At 41.5% G+C, this 24,805-nt stretch overlaps 1 protein-coding gene across 3 annotated transcripts in view; it reads left to right on the top strand.

Moving 5' to 3' along the window:
* Positions 1–24,582, top strand: part of ttll7 (tubulin tyrosine ligase-like family, member 7) — a 76,596-nt gene extending 52,014 nt beyond the window's left edge. Inside the window, exons 14-23 of one of the 3 annotated variants that reach the window (XM_044361465.1) lie at positions 1,048–1,134; positions 3,637–3,865; positions 5,779–6,074; positions 7,397–7,531; positions 11,286–11,366; positions 13,199–13,359; positions 16,326–16,499; positions 18,001–18,107; positions 22,075–22,179; positions 22,709–22,796. In XM_044361465.1, coding sequence (XP_044217400.1) covers positions 1,048–1,134; positions 3,637–3,865; positions 5,779–6,074; positions 7,397–7,531; positions 11,286–11,366; positions 13,199–13,359; positions 16,326–16,499; positions 18,001–18,107; positions 22,075–22,157 — 1,353 coding nt within the window. In that variant the 3' untranslated portion in view covers positions 22,158–22,179; positions 22,709–22,796. Of the gene's footprint in view, positions 1–1,047; positions 1,135–3,636; positions 3,866–5,778; positions 6,075–7,396; positions 7,532–11,285; positions 11,367–13,198; positions 13,360–16,325; positions 16,500–18,000; positions 18,108–22,074; positions 22,180–22,708 lie in introns of all 3 variants that reach the window. The other 2 variants (XM_044361467.1, XM_044361466.1) reach the window with 2 other exon arrangements.
* The last annotated feature ends 223 nt before the right edge of the window (positions 24,583–24,805 follow it).

The following is a 24,805-nucleotide window of genomic DNA, read 5'->3' as shown; positions in this document are numbered from 1 at the left end:
ATAGCTATTATGGTTCTTGCAGCTGTAATCATAGGGCCAGTATGCCAAACAGCTGGCATGCTATTTTGCAACACACAGTCCACATTACAATTAACTATTTACAACTTTCAGTTTTTACAGGAATATCCATAAAGATAATGTTTTAACATAACATTTAACTCACAAGAGATAACCTGTTTGCTCTCATCACTGTGTTTTTCGCCTTTATTTCTTATATTTATTATCTGATATATGTGGGAAATGTGTGGTGGGAATTTTAAGTGTACACAAATCTGACATCAGCTTAACCGACTAATCAGGCTACAACAAGACCAAGCTCATCCCAATCCTGTTATGGCTGACACACACACAAGTTGAAACCAACACACATAAATGGTCGGATAGTTATGTAAGTGTAAGACAGAGGAACATGGACTTCCAGACAAGGAAATATGCCACTGAACACACATGTACACGCACACACGTGGTCAAACAAAGCAAGAGTCAGGGACATGTTGACCTTTTCACAGACCCCAGAAAGCAGCTTGATGGCTAATCTGAGAGAAAACAATCACTTTTCATCTGTATTTGAGCGGCAAGTGGGAGCTTTTTATGTCCCAGCCGTGAAACAACATTAATCACCTTTGCCTGCATTTCAGCTGTTGCCAAATGGCCAAGGCCCCAGCATATTGGCGATGGCCGTGATGCTGCCTTTTCCAAATTCAGCCTCTATCAGCACTGCCAAAGAGCAATGCATGTTCAGCCAGGGCCTTTTTTCTAAACCCCAGATAAGGCACATATGCCTGTGAAGTCAAACTTTTTCATCCCTCCCCCCACTTTTTTTTAACAATTGAAGTTTCTTGTTTTCTCACACCTCATTTGACTTCAAAGTAATTAGAGTTATGAAACATCAAAGCATTTTAATTATTCCTTATCAGTGTATCATCAAGATGTAACTACCCTGTTATTCTGCTGATGCTTTATACAATATGTCTCTTATGTAATCAAAATCAACATCTTTGGCATATTTTCATCTACCTTGTGTTTTCTGTATGTGTTGGTGTGTAGGAGGAGGACATCTTGGATCTGCTGGAGCAATGTGAACTGGACGACGAGAAGCTTATGGGCAAATCCTCCAGGCAACGAGGCCCTAAGGTAGGTGAAAGAGATATAGGAAGACACACAAACTAAGAGATATGGGAGAATAGGGGCCACATGCCTCAAGGGACCCAAGAAAGTGTGCAAAGAAGAGTGTCAGAGAGGGAGAGAAGGAGTGAGGGGGGAGGCAGGTAGGCAGATGCCTGGAGCTAACGCCCACAGAAAGCACATAGGACGTGTTTCAGAAAAATAAAGAGGGGGGTAGCGGGTTAGGTGAGAAAATAAAGAATCAGAAAGAGGCCCAAAGAAAAGACCCAACTCCCCAAGGGGACAGCTGTCAGGCTGTCTCTCTCGCTCTCTCCATGCTATCTTTCTTTCTGTCTATCTCCCTCTCTTTCTCTCTCTCTATCTGTCACATACACCTATACGCCCCCTCGATTTCCCACGACAGTACATTACTCCCTCCATCACCTTGCTTCACTCGCCTCCCTTCACCTCTCCATCCTCTTTTCTCTCCCTGCACATCTACATCCATCCCTCACTCAAGGGCTAAATTGGCTGGAACACTCAAAGAGTGTGTTAGGAACTCGACAGGGCAGTTCAGCGCTGCATTAGAGAGGCCTTAGCTGGAATGAGGACTTGTTCAGACACAATCACTGTTGTCCAAATTAATTTGGGTGCCGTCAGTTTCGATGTTGCTGAGTGTGCGGAGAGAGACATTGAGTGCAGGAGAAAGAAAGAGCTGTGACGGATAGATTCACTCCTTGGGGTTTAGTGCTCACAAGCCATCTGGTGAAACTGAACCAACGAATATGCGAGAACTAGAATAGAGGAGTGAGGCAAGGGATTAGAGACAGGATTTTCAGGGAAGGAAGGGGCGCTAAGGTTTGTTATCACTGAGGAACTATTCAGACGGAGAGGCGGAGAGACCGAGAACAAGGAAGGAAAGAAGTGAAATAGTGCTATAGAGGGAGAGTTAGGCCTTCAGGTTTTCTTTCTCTTTTTATTTGATTTAGTTGCTTCTCTTATTTTTTGACTCCAACTTCTTCAATCATATCATATGCACCCTATCAAATTTGTCCCTCATGGTCCCTTCTTTCCCAACCTTTCTCCTCATCTTCCTCTGTCCACTCAGCTCTCCATGCTTGCTTGAATGTACTCTTCACACATATCCAAAGTTTCTTTCTCTCTCTCTTTATCTTGCTTTCCACTGTTTATCCACTGTCTGTTCACGTCTCCTTTTTTGTCTCTCCACTCATATGCTCTGTGTCCTTTTCTCTCTTTGTTAATTTCCGTTTCTCTCCATCTATTCAATGCCTCCTCTCTGTCTCTCTCAGCTTCCATACTCAGATTCACCTTGTCCTCCTCTTTAGTTCTCTCCCCATCAATCTCATGTTCCCATCTTCCCCTTTATTCTCCTCTCATGTATTTAATCTCTTTCTGTCTCTATCCTCCTCTATCACTCACCCACACAACTACCCGGCGGTGACTGTGTAAGCCCTGTGATCACTTCCTGCCCATTAATTTGTGTGGCCTGACAGCACTGCCCGAGCTAAACGCAGAATAACAGATGTATAAATGCGTTATTAATGCTGTCAGTGTGTCCCCTGCCAGGATGTAAAATAGACACTTAATTTAATGAACCTCAAACTAAAAAAAACTTGTGTATTTTGGGGCAGAAGTAGATTTCATGTGTGCAAGTCAGCGCTGTGATTATCACCCCACAGAGTTTTAGAATTCAAGCATCACAGTTGCACTTGCATGAAATACTGACTAATGTTATTTCACCTTTTTCTTATTAGTAGAAAAACAACAGCAGGTTTGTGTCAAGCCCGAAGAAGGAACATCATAGAAGTCATCAGATGTTCCAACTGTTTTTCTACATACAGTCATTTTATTGTGTCATTTACAGAAACAAATATGTAAAACATATGATATTAAAACATGTTTTACACCTCTACATATCTAATCAGGTCAAATTTGTTCAAGGTATGAAACCACTCAAGTTCCTACTTATAGTGGCAGTCAGGCTTTTAAAGGAGTGCATGTGTAATTGTGTACTGTATCTGTGCATAATGAGCTCGCAAGCAATACACACATGTGGGCACATGGGCTAGTCGTGTCACCACCAGGTCTCCCAGTGACAGATGGTAATGGGCTGAGGGCGAGGAGAGGCTGAGGGAGGGAGGCTGACAACATCTCAATGTCTTCATACTTAAGTGTGTGTGTGTGTGTGTGTGTGTGTATGTATATTCTCGAACTTATGTCCTTGTGAGAGCCTGTTTGAATTTTAGACCTTTGGAAGGAGGATGTTTTTCCAAAATGAGGTTATTTTGGATGGTTGAGGGTAAGGAAGTGAATGTATCGTTCCGTTCCATGAGGATAAAAGTAGAAGGATGTTTATGTATGTGGTTATCTTGTGTGTGTGTCTGTGACCTCTTTGTGTGTATTCATAATCTTCTGTATATCAATATGTTTCTCTCAAGTGTAGCATTTGTATGTCTCAAGCAACAAATGTGTGTGTATGTGCCTTATGTGTATGTGTTTTTTCCCTGCCAGAGCTTGACCGCCATGCCAGAGTGCAGCCAGACACCAAGACGTCAACGACCAGACTACCTGGCTGACTTCACCAGCGGCAGCAGCGCTGAAAACTCCTGCTCCTCCTCAGACGAAGAGGAGGAGGAGAGGAGGAAAGCAGGAGGAGGAGGGAGAGGTGGAGAGAAGAGGGAGAAGAAAGTTTCATACGACCTTGGGGAGAGCAAGGAGAAGAACTTAGCTGAGCGCTCAGGTAAAAAGGCAGGATGTATAAAAGTGTCTGAGAATGTCTTTATTAGCAAGCCAGACTGGGGTTTTGACATGGACCTCGTTTCCTGAGATCTTTCTTTCTTGCTTGCTTTCATGTTTACTTTGTTTTGTTTTGTTTTTTTGCTTGCTTGCTTTCTCCTCATTTTGTCTTGTTCTCTCCTCTTCCTGCCCTGTTTCCTTCTTTTGTAGCTGAAGCCCTCTATCTAATTAAAGTGTTCAGCTTAATTGCTAAAATTACTTGTTTTTCAGATGTGTAAATAAGAAATCACACACCTACATCTATACACAATTTTGAGATTTCTGTTTTAGCGTTTCTAACTCCATTTTCATTTTATTTGATTATGATAGAGAATTAAAGTACGGGCAAGAGTGAGATAGAGGGCTTGAGTGTATGCAATGATCCTGTGATGCTGCATGAAACATGACATCCACTCCAGCCCTCTATATCGTTAACACTTACATATCCATATACACGCATGTGCATACACACTTAAATAAAAATGTTGAGAGTTTTGCTTTGATCAGCACCCACAGTGCATGCACATACGCAGTCCTCAGCAGCAGAGCCTGGCAGATTGAGATGGTGTGAGCCACCAGGGGCAACATTACAGATGTTCATCTGCCTGACAGTGTTTATGTGCCTAATTGATGTGATAAAATGGCACCAGATCCTTGGATTTTAATTAAAGTGTATGCAGGGTGATCATAGACTCATGGGATGTGGCTCTTTGTTGCCGAGTTCCTCAGCATCCTAGTGTCACAGCTGTGGACACACACACACACACACACACAAATGTTGAAGCACTGGAGAGCACTTGAGGATAAAAAAGTGTCCTAAAGAGCAAAGTTCCAGAGAATGGAAAGTGAATGAAGAGGCAGATATGAAGAGAAGGAGGAATTTGATCGAAAGAGAACAGGAGGAAGAAAAGAATGCTTTTGCTGTTTACCTTGAAAACACCTTGAGTTTAATCCTGAAATATTCCCAGTTTTATCGTGAGAATGTCAGACATTCCTGCGAAGTCGCATAGGTCGGATACAAGAACTCAGTTTCAGCCCTCTGATGTGAGAAAGACACACTTTCATAGCAGTCTATGTACCGACCTTGGAATGGAAAAATTCTCTGGTTGCATTGTGGGCAGCTGGTTTTACTGCTCGATAGAAAGGATCCTTGCATGAGCTCATTCTGTTGTCACAAAATAAGAAACAACCATGAAAAAGCCCAACTTTTGGACTTTGTGTATGTGTGCGTGTTTGCATGTGTGTACAGAGAGAGACAGCAACCCTGCCAAGCCCTACTCCATACCAAGCCACCAAAGGGCTGCTAGGACTAAGCCTCATAATGCTCTCATTTGGCAATGGCCAAACCTCAGAAGATTCAGGAGCCACACGCACACACACACAAACACACACAGACAGACACATTTATAATCACTTGTGTGTACACTTGATGTCACACACACACACTGCACACATAGGAAACACACTAATGCACTGGCTGGTAGACAAGCTGGAGGAGTTTCAAGGGTGATGGAGAGTGTCAGTGTGGGTTTTCAGCTTAATGTGTTTGTTCAATGTGTGTGTGTGTACATGTGTGTCTTTAATCCATCCCCAAACCAGACAGGACTACTGTTTAGTTTCTGGTTTTTGACTACGCATGCTGTGATCGTTAAAAACCCGCACACACTGGGCCACTGTGCCAGTGTGCCTGAGTGTGGCTATGGGAGTTTTAATGCCACACTTCATCTCCAAAGCCACCAGCAGTGGGTGGAAAGCAGAGAGGAGAGCTTGACAGTGACTGGGGCACTGAGACAGGATCAGGGAAGAAAAGAAATTGAAGTGTGACAGTGAGTGAGTGTTCCCCCCCTTTCACTCTCCCTCTGTTCTGTTTCCCTACAGGTCGCATGCACTGGAAACCGCCAATCAAGTCACTGAAACCCGGCCCCGCCCCCTCTGCTTCTCCGACACTTTCTGGTCCAATCAGGCGCTCCATCTCCTGCCCGCGCTCCATCGCCTCCCTCTCATCACCCAGTGAGGTGCGGGCATTGTCCACCAGACCTTCCCCTACTGTTCCCGTGGCCACTCCCCTCGTCAGGCCGAGCTCCGCCACGCTTCGTTCTCATTCGCTGAGCCGCAGTGGCTCCGCCCACCGTGTGCCTCATAGCAACAGCCTGGGGACCATCCACTCCAACATAGTAAGATATTCAACACACACAAAGTGCCTCTTTACAATTCAGAATGTGTCAGATGAGATGTCAGTCATAGAAAAGTATAGTATATTAATTTACAAATAGTCGGGCAGTCACATTGATCAATACGGCAATCCTCTGCTGATCCTCTACTCCAAGTAGATTTAAAGTACACAATCAAGAATTACTTCCCAATTCTATTTCACCAAAGTCTGATGCACTAATTCACTTTTCTACCATTATGCTTTTATTTTTCTTCTGTTACCTTCCCCCTTTGCTTTTCGCCTCCTCTGGCATATATTGTACCCTGGCCCACTGAAATCTCTTAAGCAGTTCCTTCAATACTGTATAGGCCTACTGTAGCCCATGACAATGATCTTCTATTATGTTGCCATCTGTTGCTTTCCGCCTGCCTCCTCCATTCTCTTTCCTTCTTTACAAGTACGCTGGTAACCTTTGGATATAGCGGAGCAAATTAAAATGGAGCAGAATACTTTTTTACATTGAGAATAGAACTGAGTGGAAAACATTAATATTGAAAAAGGCTATGGAGTGCACCAGTTGTATGCTTGTATCCTGACATACATGTATACAAAGTGACAGGAGAATTTTCTCATTTTTTTCTGGTTTTTACCTCTTTTTACACACTTAACTTGCCTGTGGGAGTCGTACAGCACATGTGGTGATAAGTACATGCTGGTACAGAAAATCTCAAACTGGATATAGTTATACTAGTGATTGCATTGCAGTAGCAATGAAGAAATGCTATTTTTAAGGAGGTTATTTTCACGCATGTTTCATGTTGGATGGACTAACAGTTCGTAAATTAATGAGCACTTGTGGCTAAAATGTCATAAAATGTGAATGTGTCCCTGATAATTAGAAATAATAATATTTTTAATACTTCATTACACTGTTGACATTTTTGACATGTTAACGAACATAAATGTGTGAATGTGACTTATCTGTATTCTCTCTTGTGTTGAGTTGATTTGGAAGAGCTCTTTACATAAATTGCAATTGTTAAAACGTCCTCTGTCACGAAAACATTAATATATCTTGTCAGGCAAAATACCATCCATTGATATGCAATTAATATTGAAAATAATAATTAATTGCAGCCATTTGTGCCAAAATCTGAATTGTCCTTAAAGCTAAAAAACTCTTGCTGTCTTTTACCAGAGAAAAACAAATCCTCTTGCATTTTTTTCAGTCTATTTTGTTTTGTTATAGATGTGAGATGATAGTGTTGAATAAAACTTTTGTTTAACATTAATGTGTATCTGTATCTTCATTTGGTTTCTTTCTACTTGTACGTGTGTGTGTAGGGTGATCCACTGATAAACCTGAGGAGTAAAGAGCAGGAAGCAGAGCTGGTGCGTCAGACTCTGGCTGCGCTCACTGCCATGAGGATCAGGTTTCCTGGTAAAACCGAGGAAGAGGCCGAGGCTGTGCTTGATGAGGTAGGTGCACTATTTCTATTGTTTATGTGTGTGTCTGTGTGTTTGTGTGTGCAATACCTTAATACCTTATACAATAATGTGTATTTTTGTGTTTAGAGAAATAGACAGAAAATGTTAGAGGCACAAAATGTAAAAAAGTAACGTAAACCAAGACAAAATATAAACAAGAGAAAGAAAAGTGTAAATCTGGACCCACTTTATTCCCAGAGCCCCCTCTGTGGCCAGGTGCGGTCACTCTGCAGCGTAACTAAAAGTGACCTCTTCGCCTCGCTCCACAATAGCCTGTCCGCTCTGGCCTGGCTCCCATTGTCTTTCAAGTGACCCCAGTGACAACCTGTCGGTCAGTTTGCAGTCCTGCACTATTCCCCACTGCTCCTTTGTATTAATCAGTGCCTCCTCTATTTCTGGTGAGATCTCGGTGTCCTTGCATTTTGCATGTGTACGTGTATGTTTGTGCTGCTGCTAAAGCTATTGCTTAAATTTAATTTTATGTAAAATATTAGTGTACAAACAACACAAGAATTGTCTCATATGGCTGTTAGTAATATACTGAAGTCTATGGATGAAAATAATTTTATGATGATTTTATGATGCATGTACTGTCGGAAGCAGTCAGAATCTCAGAATGGTTACTTTTTCTACAGAGTGTTTCAAACAGTTAACGAACAGAAACATCCCAAAACCAATTACTATTGCATTCCTGGCCATGAACAAACAGCAGTTCATATGTAACACATGCTCATGCTCCATATGCCTTATTTTAATTAATGGAAAATTTACAGCTGAAATAGTTTGTCAAAGTCATAAGAAAATAAAAGAGCCCAACTTAAAAAAGAGACAAAGAGAGGCAGAGGCTCACCTTGAATTTACACCAGAAGTGACACATCAGTGGTATCATGAATGTGCTTATGTGTACTATGAAAGCATCCATCCGTCCAATCTACACTGACTTTGACCTCCGTTACGGCCATAGCTGTCCTCAGAACCAGCTGTCCGTTCAGCACCACAGCTCCCGCAGTGCTGAAAGGACAGCAGCCAGTCAGACTGTCCTCACCAGGTTGACTAATGACAGAAATACCAGCAAAACAACACACTAAGGGACAAAATTGTTTTCAGGGTACTACATGAGAACAAAAGAGGATGTTTATTTGTGTACACCCAGGCTGAAGTACAAGGTCAGTGGTCCCTCTCACAACTGCTGTTTTAACTGTGCTAATATTGTATCACCAGATGTGGTCTGATCAAAGTGGTCCTGGTGAGCCGAGAGACCCTGCAGAAAGTAAACTGTCCTGGACTGAAATAAGTGAGACTTACCAACTGGAAGGACACAACAAAATTTATACAATAGAGATAATTGATAAATCACAGAATTAGGAATTAAGCTAATTTCTTGGATGTGAGATGTGAAGAAGAGGATACAAGAAGCAAATATTATACAAAGCAAACTGTTTACTTCAAAGTATTCAACAAATACACAATTTATTAGTTTAGTGATTAATTCATGTGATTTGTATTTGTATCGTTTTTGGGTTTTTTTAAATTTGGGATACACATCACACCATTCTGAGAATAGACACAGAGAATACTGGGTATTGAAGGAGCCGTTGCAAACAGAACTTGACCTGCAAATATTAGCATTATCTCAGTTTGTATGATTACATGCAGCATTCATGATTGACATGACATTCCTAATAACAATTGTGTGCAGTTTTTCTGATTAAGGTTAAGTTAGGGCAAGCCACCAGAGAATTAATGTAAACCAATACAATGTCTTCCTAATAACAGCAAAAAAAAAAAAAACTCAACAATTGTTTGTGTGTGACAACTGGGTGTGTCGGGGTCGTGAGAGACAATTACCACCGCACCTGTACTGTTAACAAAGCCTAATGAAAGCACCATGGAAACACAGATGAGCGACTGCACCTGTACTGTTTAGTGTTCCCCCTCAGGATAGAAGGAGTGTTCACTTGGCATAAAAACAATCTTTGGCATTTTATGTTTTCCATGATTTAAAGTTGAGGTCTAATTGGGCTAATGATGTGTTTGTATCGGAGTAATTACCTCCTTTATCTTCACTCAAAACCTGCTTTTTTTGTTGCAGTTGGAATCATTGAAAGGTGAAATGTATCAAGTGCATTTTGTCATGCATTAATTGAGGGTAATTTGTGCACATATGAAACAAATGTGACAAATGAGCGTGCAGCTTACCAGACAAGGTTCATAAGGTTCTTACTGAGATAAAATTCTAAACAAGTAAACAAGTAACTTTCTGGAAAGTGAACAGAAGTGCTTGCTGTATACCATAGCTCTGTATCTGTGAATCCTTGTGGAATGTTTTTTTTTTTGTGTGTGTGCATGTTCACATGTTTGTGTGTACACATAAAGTTTAAACTAGAGCCTCCCATTGGGAGCACTGTTTGCAGGGGATCTAGCATGCTACGTGAGAGGTTTATGTGCACCAGTGGGGAGGTGTAGACTAAGTCAACACAGCAACAATAACAGTGCCTATAGGTACACAGTGATACTGGCACTGGGAGCAAGTGCATGGGAATATCCACAACAGCTTTTGAGCATAACGACATATACCCCAAGGATTTTTGACACGCTAATGAAACCTAGGGGTTTTCTGCTGAGGTACCAAAGATCACAATTCAATTTTACTAGTATCCCTCAGTTTTTGCTACATTTGCATTCACAAACAAAAATATACCACACAAAAGCTAATTTCATTGCAATGCACTGTATTCTGTAAATGCTCTGTCAATTTTACATCTTGGTGTCATGTTTGAAAATTACCTTGTCATTTTTCCATAGAAAGGACTCTTGGCAGTCTGCCTGAAATTACAAAACTCGGGTGTGAATAAAACATATTGCCAGGAGAAGTATGAATAACGTTTTAACATGTTTTATGAAAAATAACTGGAAATTGGTCAGACACCAGAATTAGAGCATTCCTCTCAAGACATGGCAGTGATACGTTTCCGTAAATTATCTTTCACCTCTTGCATTATATTTCCTGTTTCGCCTAGTTTCGTGTGCCAGATGCCAGATATTGCACAAGTATTGCACTTTGATCCATAATGGTGCTGTCATGTTTGACCATGGAACTTCTCCATAACAGAGACCTATGTGTGAAAGCCAAAAGGCCACTTCATTAAGAGATAGATGAACTCGGTATTGTTATACATTACATGCTTGGGCTGATGTGTGAAAGAAAGTCTGTGACTGTGGGAATGAGCTCCATATGTTCTTCTGCCTTTTCCGACACATTCATACAGTTGTACTAATAATAATTTAACTGTGCTCTAGCGTGGTGCTCCCTAGCATGGCAGTGACAGGTTGCTATAGAGTAGTATAATGAGCACAGGGAACACTTATAGAATACTTTTCATCAAAGTCTGTCCTCAAGTTAAAAAGGTGTATTAATTTTCCCTTGTAGGTGTCTTTCTAGCCCGACCTGCTGATTTTATTGTTGTTGTTTTTGGCAGTCATTGAGGCTGCCTGTAAGAATATTGTAATAACTTGGGTTTTGGCGGAGGATTGCAGTGAAACAACGGATGAAATGCAATAGCAGTGTAATGTACTTGCACTGTTCTTTTTTGTTAAAAATATACTAATAAAATGCCCTGAGGGTGTTTTTAAATATATTTGCTTGATTGCAATTCTAAGTTTTAAGAAATCTGTATTAACACAGGTTTTGTGTGTGTACAGAAAATAGTTTTTCACATTTTTTTACCCTCATTTTCTTCCACAGATCCTTGACAACTGGAAATACCATAAACCAAAGGTGGCCTCCTATTGGCTTGTAAAGTTGGACTCAACCAAACAACGGAAGGTGAGTCTCATGCCAGAATTAGATTGCAAGATAGAGAGCCGATTTACCACTGAATTTGTCCCTGCAGAGAATTGGAGGATTCCAGGTCTTCAGTAGCCACTTGATTATTTCAAACATGAACTCGTTTGATATTTGCAAGAATGTGGACTGAATGTCACTGCTCTCTTAGTGAACCAGATTATAACCTCAACAAACACCGAGGGACAATTTAACAACTGGGGGAAAAAGAGGACTTTTGAAATAGGAAACACCAAGTTGTTGTAGCCTATTGGTTTGGAAGAGAGCTAAAGGGGAGAGGGAGAGGGTGGTGAAAATGTGGTCTTAAACTGCAGAGACCTATGTGTCCTTGACCAAACTGATAGAACAAAGTGAGCAGGTACTTCTGGGTGCCTGAGAAAGACATAGAGCGAGCGTCTGTGAGGGAGAACATGAACATGATCTAGTTATTAAGACTTTAATAACAATTAATAACAGAAGTTATCAGACACTATTGTCAGAGATAATGCTACATGTTTGGATATGTCAATTCTGAAAGTCTTTAACCATATTTATCTTTAAACACATATAAATCGCCTTCCTCTGCCTTTGCTGCCACACCGTCTGTACTGTCTCTCTGTATCGAACACCAGTGAACCTAACAAAATGCCACCACTCCTACCTGTTCCTTTGAATTCTTTTGAACAACTTTTAAAAAGTATCAGACAAGCATGAAGATCATTACCATGTCAGGCAGTGAGTGAGAGGTACAGATACCAAATAGGATGTAAACAAAATAGAAGAGGGGACAAGACGCGAAATAGCATCCAGTAGGCGTGTCAGTAATGATGTGATCTCTCAGCTGCTGCTTTCTGCAGAACTGTGCTCTGCTGTGTTGTGGGCTGTGGCGATGCGAGCTGGTGTTTTATTTGGAGTGGAGCAGCCTAATGAGCAGCAGGCAGAGGTCAGGAATGTAGCGCCCACTGCTCTGCCATCTTATTACCATACCAAAACATATCTGTGTGTGTGTTTACTCATCTATCAGTTTGTCTGAGTGTGAATGCGTGTCTCGCTTGCCTCATTGCTGTAGGGAAATCTTGCCTCTTCGCATCGCAAACACACATGCACGCACACACAGTCAGACGGGCACGTCAGTAATGAGGAGCCAAGGAATCAAAGTCAAAAGAGCCACAGCGCTGCACTCTGAGTGGGGTGAAAAGAGAAAGAAAGAGGGAGGTAGAGAAGGCAGTGAGGTGGGGAGGGATGGGAAAACGAAGAGGGGAAGATGGAAGGCTGGCACAGGTGTCCTCAGACCGCCTGGGAACTTCTGACACCTTCTCACCAAGACTGACGTTGGTGCAGCAATTAGTTCTCTCCCATACTCACCACTGTCTGCCCCAGCACTTTTTGTCCTGCCTCAACCACAGCCACACACACACACACACACACACACACACACACAAACTATATATATATGCTGTGCATGCATTTAAATGAATGCAGGTATAAAACCAACTCAAACCCTCATTGTGTGGTGTGTAAGGTAAATTAGTTTTTGTATAGTTCAGATTGTGTTTGTATTCTTGTGTGTGTATGCATCTGTCTGTATTTATTCATAAATGCAAGCTTGCTTTCTGTTACTGAGTGAATGCATTAGCTCCAGTGATTGCTAAATTTAAGGGAAGATAAAAAGAAAAACCTTTACAGTTGGATCAAATGCCAACTCACGTATATCAATTACAAATACTGTCACCTTTTGTCTTGCAGCATTCATTTCCCTCGTTATCACATGCTTGATTTAAATCTTTGTTGCTTTCTCCCGTTCCCCATCTTCCTCTTTCTTTTCTGTCACTCAGGTGTTGGACATTGTTCGTACAAATGTACGCTCAGCACTGCAGCGGATCTGGAGGGAGCCAGACATAGAGAGCCTGCACCTCTACCGGCTCTTTAACCGAGTCTTCAACCGGCTGCTCTGGAGTCACGGCCAGGGCCTGTGGAACTGCTTCTCCAACACCGGGTAAGCCTGAGCAATATACACTCTGAATGAGTATATCAGACAAGGTTGTGCTAAAATGAAGATAAACAAATGAATATAGCTGCCGTCATTTCAAATTCAATTTATTTTTCAATTTATTTGATTAGCCCTTAGGTCAAGAATCTGCTACATATGAAGAACCATCAAAATCAGAAAAATAACAAAATATCACAATAAGCAAAATGAAAGACTGATCTAAATACCTATAAATAAAAACAACCTAAATATCTTATCTAGAATATGATATAAAACAAAAACCAACCAAGACAAAAAACAATATTAAGGGTCTACAGCCATGCTAGCAGCTTGGTGAGATGACTGTCCTCAGGCATAGAGGTATTTTGAGCTAAATGCTAATATCTGCATGCTAATATTCTCACTATTATAATGCTAACATGCTAATATTTAGCAGGTATATTGCTTACTGTGTTCACCATCTTAGGTTAGCTTATTAGCATGCTAATATTTGCTAATTAGCCCTAATCACAAAGTACAGCCCATGGGAATGTTATCAGTCTTGCACATATTTGGTCATAAACCAAAGTATTGGCTAAATTTAATTATAAATTCAATTTTGACCTAATGATGGCGCTAGATGAAAAGTGAAGGGGTCTCCAAAGTTCATCCTGAGGGGGACATGAATGTCTGTGCATGGTGGCGCTAGACAAAAAGTCAGGGCATTGCCAACGTCATGAGGATTCATCCTCTGGACACCATGAATATCCGCACCAAATTTCATGTCAATCTGTCAAAATGGTGGACCAACTGACAAACATTGCCAATTCCTATAGCCATGCCAAGAGCAGTGCTAAAAATAAAATTAATTCAACAGAGACATTGAAAAAAAAGACCTTTTGTATCATGAAGAGCCCTCCTGAATGAACCGAGGTGTTCATGGAATCTTGTTTTTCAAAATCAACACAAACAAATGACCACAGCCAGGCCAATTACCACTCTATTCATTGCATAGCGCCAGTCTTTCATCTCCATAACTAGTTCACGCACTGTGCAATCTTCCCATGTCCGTGAGCCCGGTGCTTGTCAATATTCAAGTTTTAGTGACAGCGGGGACAATTTGTCTTTTTTATTCAGTGTGACTGAGGAAGCAACACGAGCTGAAAGACAGAGAATGACTGACAGACCAACCAGACCCTGCTGCACTTTCCTGAAAGCTCTCAGGGATGAAAGAAACATGTAACTCTGTGGAGACAGAGCGCAAATTAAGGTCACAAATCTGGGCTGTTAATCAGGGCTTTTTCACAAGTGAGAGCAAGAAAAGGAGAAGGGAAGGATGGAAGCAGGAAGAAGGTGAATGAAGACCTCGTAGGTTTTTTTTTACTTTGGTTTATTATCTGATACTTTGAAGTTTTCTAGTGGTTACTTTTTTCTTCTATTTTTTTCATACTTTTTTGATGCGACAGAAAGTGGCTTCCTACAAGATGAGTCACTGCAGTGACAGCCCACTTGATCATGTCCGTATAGAAATCCCAAATCCTCCTGCAGACAAGACACACAAACATGCACACACACACACACACTCACACACACACAACTGTTCTGTTTCCCATCAGTGGTTCACACTGGCTTTCTTAGACACATATTTTGCTTCCCTCAAAGACAGACATCTTCAGATGCATGAAGTTAGTTTCCACATTTATTTCTTCAAACAGACACATTAGCACCCTCAAATAGACCTACACATGCATAGAAACACGCACATATGCAACCCTGACATGCAGACAGCTGCTGTGCTGGCGGCTTTTCATTTCGTCTGTGATGAAGGTGTGACCTTCCCGCATCTCCTCCTCTACATATTCTTTACAGTTCAGTTGTTCAGTGGCCGTGTTTCCCTCGACACAGAGGGCTCAGAGGGTGTAACTGAAGTCGCTGCCCACACAGCTCTCCATTTTCCTCTTACCTTACTTTCTTGGCAGTCGTGATTGAGGGAGAGTGAGGAGGGGAGCAAGTGAGTGATAGAGATGAAGGGGATGATAAGTAGAAGGACAGAAGGGGAGGGACGCAGTGACAGAGAAGAAGCTGAGATGAGAGTGATTGAAAATGAGACATCGTAAAAAATGGTAGAGACTGGTAAAGACTATGTGGAGGGGTAGTGGCCCGGGAGGATTAGCCTAGCCTAGCCTCAGCTACCCCCTGCATGCTACGCCCCTTGCAGCTTTTGTCTAATTACAGCCTGCCCTGAATGCTCCAGCTTGCTCGCTAGCCTATCGTCAGGCCCCTCCCTACAACAGGCCACAGCCCCAACATGGATGAACCCAACAGGGGGCCCTGATGTCACGCGGCGACAGTGAAGCGGTGCACCTCGAAAAGCACACTCCAAATCCGTGTGCAACCCCCCCCCCACTCCCCTCTGTCTCTTGTTTGATATTTTATCTAAGGGACTTAACAACAATCAAACAGCCAAGCAGCTATTGTGGGCAATGAATTCAACAGGCTTTGAAAAACGACTTAGAGGAAGAGAATGGAAACACACAGTTTTGAACCCTTTCAGAGTAAGCACCCCCTACCTCCCAAGGAGTAAAGGGGGGTAGACATCAAACGTACCCCCCGGGGTTGTGTGTCTCAGTTGTTGAAGCTCTCTCACAGTCAGGGGTATGTCCGGGGTTATAAAGGGGGTTAACTGTACTTGGATTTGTTTCATCCTTTCCCTCTGTGTGTCTGTGTGTCTTCCTGTATGTCTGAGTAAGAGAGGGGATGTGTATGCAAATATGTATGAACACATGTTCAGTGAAAGGTCACATGAGACTTAATCTGTGGGCGTCCATCATGCATACACATTATATACTATATACACATATATGTACAGTCTGGATGTGTATATTGATAAAATACTAATCTGTTATCTATGTGATGCTAAATTATAACTGCCAACTTAATTTGACTCTTTGTGTGTATGTGTGTGTGAATTTGCCCTCTCTTCTGATCTCCAGTTCAGCGTGGGAGACCATCTTCAGTAAGAGCAGCGAGGTGGTGACACCCCAGGAGCTGCAATGCTGCCGCAGGCTGGTCCAGCTTTGTAGAGACTGCCTGTTGGTCGTCTACAAGTTTGTCTCCGAGTCCCGTGGCTCTTTGACCGGACTCAGCCCAGAGTGGGATGACACCAGGTGAGAAGGAAACCCAACCCTTTGATGTCTTCCCACTGAACACTTTATTTTTGGAAGATTCTTACAGCATTCCTGCTGCAATAGATACCAGTTATATATTTGGGTGGCCGGATAAGATTCAAGTATACATACGATAGGATAGGATTTAAGAAGCCTGATCTAGTCCACTGTTAGGTCTCAGGTTGCACAAGTCCCTTTGCAAGATTTGGAGCTTTAGCTCTGGAAAGAGCATTAATCTAAATGCCTGAGAAGCAAATCTATACTATCGTAAAAGAAAATCCCAGAGAGTGAGGGCAGCAGATGTCGTGTAGCAAATGTCACATGAAGTCTTCAGACCATTAAGTAGGTAGTTTTCACGCTTTACGTTGTCCTAGTTTACAGATTAAACTAGTGCACCGTGTACAGAACATGGTCATCATAATACCAAAAAACACGCACATAAAAATGATAAAACATGCACTGCATATTATTAAGATCACCGGGATACTACACCAGCATAAAGATAAACAGGAGACATCCTTGGTGTTAGGAATATTTATACTGGTGTCCAGATGTAAAGTGGTTAAGGCTGAGTTTGTTAAAGCAGTAGGAACCCCAGAGATGCTTAATAATAAACTTGGTTAAAACTCCCTTTAGAAAGATCTGAAATAAATAAAACCAAATGGAGTGAATACATGAATAATGAAACATGAAACAGGAAACACACTTTGACACACAGGCAAGAAAACCTTGATTTGAAAATTTCAAGAGTTATCAACATTAAACGTATCTCAGGAAACACATCCTGTCCCTTAGAGCCGTCATCTTCATCACATAACCCCAATAAAACAAACAAACAGAAGTCAGCCTCATTCTATTTTTAAAGTTGATCCCTGCAGGAGACAACAGCTAAGGTTCGGAGTGAGTGAACTTTTAAAGCACATATGCTTTGGGCTGGCAGACAGGAGGGTGGAGGGTGGGGAGAGGGAGAGAAGGAGTGTGCTGTTAACAGGAAATAATGGCCCACAGATTAGCACTCAGGTTAGCCCGGGGCCCCCCGGGGCCTGCTTAATTCAATTAGAGCCCAGATGAGCCCGTGCAGCAAATGACCTTATGAGAGAGAGCTCCTTTTTTCCTGGGGCCTCGCTTTACATGATTCATAACTCTTGCGCATATTTTAATAGGCTATCACTTAGCGCCTACATTATAAAAACCACAGCTGTTTAAAAAAAAAAAAAGTGTATGAGGTTTGTATTTATACAACAAATTGTAGAATTTCTAATGTTTTGAGTACTCTGATATTGTTGCCGTTGATTGTCTTATCTTGAGCCGTTTTGTTTTGAGGATAGATTTAAGAATATACATTTATCAGTTGACGATTTAAAGATATAACTGTAATGGGATTTAATAAGTCGAGCGAGCATGAAAATGATGGAGTAGGTATCCTTGAGAGTCTATTTAAGCATGCATTGGCCTGTCTCTCCTTATTTCTTCTGTGTCTATATATGTTTGTGTAAAAAAGCTTACCATTTGCTGCTGGACCAGCCTCTACCCATGGCTCCACCTCTGCTGCTGTCGCTGCTGCTTCTTCTTCCTCTTCTTCCTCCGTCTCTTCGCCCCTCGACGCAGGTCTCTGCTTGGTTTAGTTGTGCTAAACCCCCCCATCATCTTCCAGCACCGTCCCTATTCACTGCTTTCTGCTGCTCCCTCCACCTCACAGCTTTAACAAAGGCTTGGTCCCACCTGCCCAATGATGGTTGCTTTGGCTGCACAGCCAACAGTCTGGCATGGTCTCCTCTCCTTTCCCTCACTTAGATTCAAATAAGGGATGTTTGGGTTGATTTATACAGCAAGAGAATGGGATGTAATTTTAAGTATTTGATTATTCATTGTCCAAAATTATATGGAATATATTTGAAGGAAAGGAGATGGGAGAAGGAAGCATATTAAGACTGCTTGGAGCTCTGTTTGTCAACACCGCAACCATTCAGCCAGCTTGCTGTACATCACCAGCCAATCACCCCGCTGCCACATGCTAAACTATGCCTTTCACTCAATGCTTTATCAAGAGCTTCTTAGCCTGAGTGCATTTTCAGTACGAGTGGCCTAAGAGGGAACTGAGCGCCTCACCTGCACCGCTTCAGTGTCATGATCAACCTAAGCACCGCTCTCTTCTTGTCACAAGAAGACACAGAATAGCTCGGCTTGCATCGTATGGTTTGCAGTTTCACAACACTAGCGATTCACATCTCTCCATCAGGCATGCAGGGAACAGTTGCAACCCAACGCCACTTCAGATAGTTGAGAAGCAATTAGGATTATTTTCTCATTGATGCATAAGCTTTCTATGAGAGGGTAAACTGTGTGTGTATGAGAGTGTGCATGTGCGATGTCATGTGAATGTTACTCAACAATCATCTGTCCTTCCACAGTGACTGAGTATACTCAGCTAACCTCCAAATATTTCTCTCGAGCTGTGTTCACATCAAATGACCAAATTTAAAGGATCGGTTCACATTTTTCGAGTCTTTCTTAAAACAATACTCCTATGCCCACATTGAAACTATTTTTGGTAGCTGTTATTGTTCATCTATTCCACATTGGCTGCGAAGAGATTCCTGCATAACACAGTTTGAGTAAGAGATGGCAAACACCCACAGTCGTCATTCCCTAAAAAAAAATACTCTTAACACAGTTTTCTTACTGTTTAAGAAAACACAAATAGGGAATTTTGTACAAAAAAGGTAAACTGTAATTCTGGAAGATATTCACTTGATTTGGCTGAAGCCCCATGTTAATTTCTGCTGAACAAAACAAAGACTGTGGACTTTGAAATAATCTGGAGTAATGATTACAGTAACCAAAAACTGTTTAAATGTACATATTGCCATTTAGTTTAGTTTTTTTTAACAGGGTTGAATCCTTAAACCTTTAAATATATGATTAAATAATAATGAGTAATTTTATTTTTAGGTGTATTTTTTCATCTCTTCATCACAACTGAACCAAACTAAATGTCAGAGAAAGCCAAGAGAGAAACAGTAGGTCAAGAATTAATTGCTATTAGGTGAGTTGTTTTATTCCAAAGATGAAAACTAAGAAATGTAAAATATCCTACTGCACCCGGTTTTAATCAGTCATGGTCAGGAACGTTACCATAATTGACACCTGTAAGCTATGTATGACATTTCTTAAAGGCTGTGGACAGATATTTTGCACACAGTAATGTCGAAAAAGAGGAATTTTGAAATGAAAGTTTTACCATTTCCATTCTTCTTTTTAAATTAAATACATTCAAATACACACACAAATGTGCACAGATGCACACACACACACACACACACACAAAAGAAGAAGAAGCCTGATGTTTGGCAGACCCCCACAGTCTGACTACTTCACATATTTCACACATTGAAATCAGAGCTCATATATGCAGGCAATTTTGGCTCCTTTAAATGCAACATTGTCCACGTTGTCTCTGGTGCATGTACACATGCGTACAAACCCATACACTCTCACACATGCACTCTCAACCTTTGGCGCATGTCAAAGTGGGTCTGTTAGCTGGGGTCTTTTGGGTCTCCATTGTTGACCACACCTGCCTGCTCTTGTTCAAGCATCCTTCCTCTGTGGAGTGCCCTAATCAGGCGTGTCAACAGCCTCCCATGGGTCTTAGAAAAGTCCTTCAGTCTGTGTGGGCAGATGAGAGGAACTAGCCAAATAGCTCCACTAATGACTTCCTTGTTAAGCCTGGAATTACTGTCACTAGCCAAAGACAATTTTTCCATGTTGACAAAAGTTTCAGATTCTATTAACTTTCATGTGTCTGAAAAGTGTGGCGGTAATTAGGGTTAATTGGGGTGTTGAGCTGAATGTGGGCTGCAGATAACCTTCAAGCCTCTTTGTACCTCTTGGTTTATGATTGCGTCAGCTATCATAGCAGTCTCCCCCTCCATCCTTAGTCATGCTATGTCATTCAGCCTGGCCTCCACTTAATTCACCATGCTAGTTGCATCTCGATGGAGGACTTAAGAGTGGCAGGGAAGGTCTGTCAGTAGGAACAGGAGTAGATTGTAGTTTTGCATGTAAGGAGTAGAGCAGGAGAGTATCTTTCTGTCTCCCTGTCAACTGATGGATTGAAGCAAAGCAGAAGTGCATGAACAAGCCTCCCTCTGGCTTTCAAGCATGCATGTTGTTGCCTAGATCTTCTTCATGATCAAAAGGAGGATGAACCTGGAAGATGCCGAATGAGGGTCCAATTAAATGTAGCCTGCAGAGACAGCAGCCGCTTGGACGTGAGAAGCTCCACCACCCCGCCCCACCCCACGCCACTACCACCACCACGATTCTTTCTATGAGCAGAATATTCTCAAAGTGAATAGCAGAGGAGCTCTGAAGAACACACACTCGGCCCCCAATGAATGTTCAATATTTGATTTTCTTTTTTTTCTTCTTCTTCTTCTTTTTTTTTGACAGCCATTTCCATGTCTAGGCTTGGGTTTTCAGTAAAAACCTTATGGAAATGGAGGGGAGAAAGGAGAAATCACACCACAAGTCGACGAACAGGATGCCTGTGGATACGTGGTGAATCTCATAGAAGAGGGTGCTGGAATAAAGTGCCGAACAGGGGGAGGAGAAACATAAGAAATGTAGACAAAATGAATCCAAGGGTGACACAAAATCATGGAACGAAATCACTAAATGCTACTTCTAAGACTGCAACCTAACAGAAGCAGATGTGAAAGGCTGAAGGTAAAACATACTTTGCCCTACTGTTCTGTTGGGGTTTGATTGAAGAAGTCCAAGAAGAGGTGCTGGACTGAGCCCTTGTTCAATGAGTCCAGTCACAGCTGAAGATGATGTGCTGGAGGGATACCTACGGCCCACTTGAAGCTGTTTCAAGGACACTCTTGTTGGACTAAATGAAGTTAATTTGAATCCATCCTAACTCTCCTGGGTCTGGGGCTATGTTGAAGCAGACGCCCTCAGCGACGTTTTTTTTTCTTTTTTCTTTCCGGTTGACTTTAGAAGAAGCTGTGCAGCTAATTTGTCCAAGAGCTATTTCACAGGTAAAGAGAGCTGTCAGAGAAAAGTGTGCTATCTCTGCACCAGCTTAAAAGAAGATATTATTTCTTCACTCTGTAATCCTCAACCCCAGTGGCTCCTTTTTGATTAGATTGTCACATTTTAAATGTTTCCACAGGGACTATTTCTTTTGACCATTGTATTCGTTTAACTAAACGAGTATTAGATGTAGTTTTTTATTAACTAAAGATCCTTGCTGTGGATGTGGCAACAAGGTCACATAATGTATAATATCACGCAAAATGACAAGTGTGCTGCAAAAGCCCATAAATGTAAGTCATTCTTCCAACTGATCAGTCTGGAAGAATTCAACCTGCCCCCTGTCTCATGTCCTCTGAATAGAACCCCAACATTTGCATAACCTTCAGTTAACCTTATCCAGGATTTGATCATCTCATCTGACATTGCTCTGACAACCATATCTGACTCATTTCCAGTAACTAAGGAAGATGGGAGCAGGGTTCAGCCCCTCCTGACTCTTATCTCAACCTGACACTGGTCTCATTCTCAGGTACTGGAACGCTGTTAGCAGGAGCTGCCTCACTGCTCTGTCTCGGTGGAAGGTGTCATAGAAAAGTCTTAGAAAGGTACTGACGTCTATGCCTCGGAATGATAGGTGAGGATTTTCTGTTCATGATACCAAAAATTTAAGGGTCAAAGTTGAAAATTCAGATGTCCTGAAAGAAAAGAAAAAACGACTTGCTTCTGTCAGTGAGGCCCATAATTTATTACTATATGAGAAGATATATAAAAATGCATATAAACCAATTAAACAGAACTGTAACTGATAGCACTTTATGTTGTATATGACATTTTAGATTTGGTACATTACAGAAAATATTTAAGATCATATGGATCTCACAATTTGAGCCTCCAACTTTTACTTTTTTTTTTCTTCTTTTGATGAATGGGAAGGATGTCATATGATCTTGAGAATACCAAGCCATTATTAAAATTGCGATGTGCAAATGTGAGATGTCCATAAATGGTAGAATTGATATATGAAAAACGGGCGGTATTTGGTTTCCGTGCTGAGCACTAATGCGACCTGACCTCTAAATTGTGACCTTTGCATATCTAATCCTCTCATTATGTTCATCCTTTCCCCTAATCCCTCCATCCCTCGTTCTTGTCCGTCTGTCCAGGTATCTGCTGCCAGTGACCTCCCAGTTCATCATGAAGTGGCCTTCGTCCAGCTTTGGTCGCATCTCCTCGGCTATGCCACGCTCCCGCAGCCTTTTTGCCGCCAGGATGGGCCACTTCTGAGGTCACCGTGGCAACCCTGGCTTCAGAAACCCTCGCCTTTTGACCTCAACCGCCCTCCCCTGACTCTCACCCAGCCAAACTCCGATCTCAGCACTCCCGGTATGGATCAGAATTTGGGGCAACTCTGGACACCGGATGGAGCCTCAACCTTGGCCAAATCCCCTGCTGAAGACCAACAAAAGCCGGATGATTTGGGATTGCTAAAGGGCCTTGTTCGGTTTAGTTTAGTTGGCCCTGCCCAGACCAGCAGACCACCTGTACCCTCAATCCCTACCTTTCTCCTCCAGTAATACCAGACAATGGGTTTACCCCTCCTCTCTCATTGTAATTGCTGTATTATACATACTCACTGTACAGTTACAAGTCATGGTACTGTAAAAGGAAAGAATAACAAAATACTAAACAATGCAAGGATTATTTATTTATGTACTTATTTATTTTGTAAGATATTCCATGAATGCAGTGAATGCTGACGCAGAATGCAGATATGGAATGATATCAACATAGCGATCCCTTGTTTGAGAAAGTGGATGTAAAAAAAAAACAACAAAAAGCTTATTTTTGCTGGCTGTAATCATTTATTTTATTTCTGTATTTACACTGAATTTAATTTATTTCATAACTTATATCAGAGGCTTTATGTTAAGAAATGTTTTAACAGTCACTTTATGTTCTAGTTTTTGCAGTTCAGAGTACAGTAGAGAGGCGGTGCCCAGACAACTAAAAATGTTTAACTTTTGAATGCTAAAGCTTCATGTTTTACCTGTGTGATATTAAGTGCAGCATTATTAAGCAACACTATGTTTAGAATGTCGATGTAGTAATGCCAAGCCTGTTTGCCTCTTAGAGAATGAGCTGACTTTGACGCCACAGCGTAAAGAGCCAAACTGAAGTCCCAGAGAGCACCCGGTTCCTAATATGCACTTTGCAGTTTGTCACAGAAAGAGAACGAAGACACCGCTAAGTGGGTGCACATTACAGTAGCATTTGCATGCATAGAGTTTAGCCTGTCACCCAGATGTAGTCGTTAGAGAGAGGAGCAGCGTTTGGAATATACTTGAACTTTTATTTTGTCATCATTTATTGTGTCTTTGTATCGGCTGCGCTCAGAAGAAGACGCTTCACTTTCACATTTGCCGTTTTAAGTATCAACATTTTGCATCACTCAGAGATTGTGCAGCACATTGAATGACCGGGCTCATAAGCCCAACATGTACTGTACTGTAACAGAGGTGATCTGCCTGGGACAAGCAGCTGCAGCCTTTTTTTCCCAGCCACGCTGTAGGTGCGAGTGCCAGGGATAACATGGATGTGCCAATAATAAGCACATCTACTCCATGTGTTAAGTTTGATTTCATTTAAGGTTAATATGTCATGAACTACCATAGGACCTCAATTAAATACAGTATTAAATGTTGTTAGGGAGAAAAGCAGTGTTATATGTTTAGTAGTTTACTTGGCTCTGTGTACTACCCCGTGAGATGATACATTTATTAGACTATTAAAGGTGGTAGTGCGCCAAAAGACTGTACAACACAGTACAGTGCACATTTTATAACAACTCTGACTAATAGCAGCAATGCTGTGCTAAAACTGCTAAAATCAAGTTCTCCCCATATACTGGACATCAGTTTATAATGCCAAATATTTTTATTTTGCCTGATTTTATTTGTGTTATTTAAAAGTAGAACTTTTTCATTGGAGGTATGAGATTTTTAATTTTACATAGCAATAAAATGTTTAAACAAACAAATTCCCTCTTTTTGTCATTGGTTTTCTTGAAGGAGCAGTCAGTCGTTCCCGACTGTTTCTATATTGACAATTGCATATCTATCTGCAGATTTTATTCCTTTAACATACAAATAAGCTTTTATAGTTAAAAAATGATTATAGTTAATGTTTATCTATCTATCTATCTATCTATCTATCTATCTATCTATCTATCTATCTATCTATCTATCTATCTATCTATCTAT

This window comes from Thunnus albacares, chromosome 9 (genome assembly GCF_914725855.1).
Source record: "Thunnus albacares chromosome 9, fThuAlb1.1, whole genome shotgun sequence".
Lineage (NCBI taxonomy): Eukaryota > Metazoa > Chordata > Actinopteri > Scombriformes > Scombridae > Thunnus > Thunnus albacares.
Note: the sequence above shows the minus strand (reverse complement) of the source record. Positions and strands in the feature narration are given on the sequence as shown.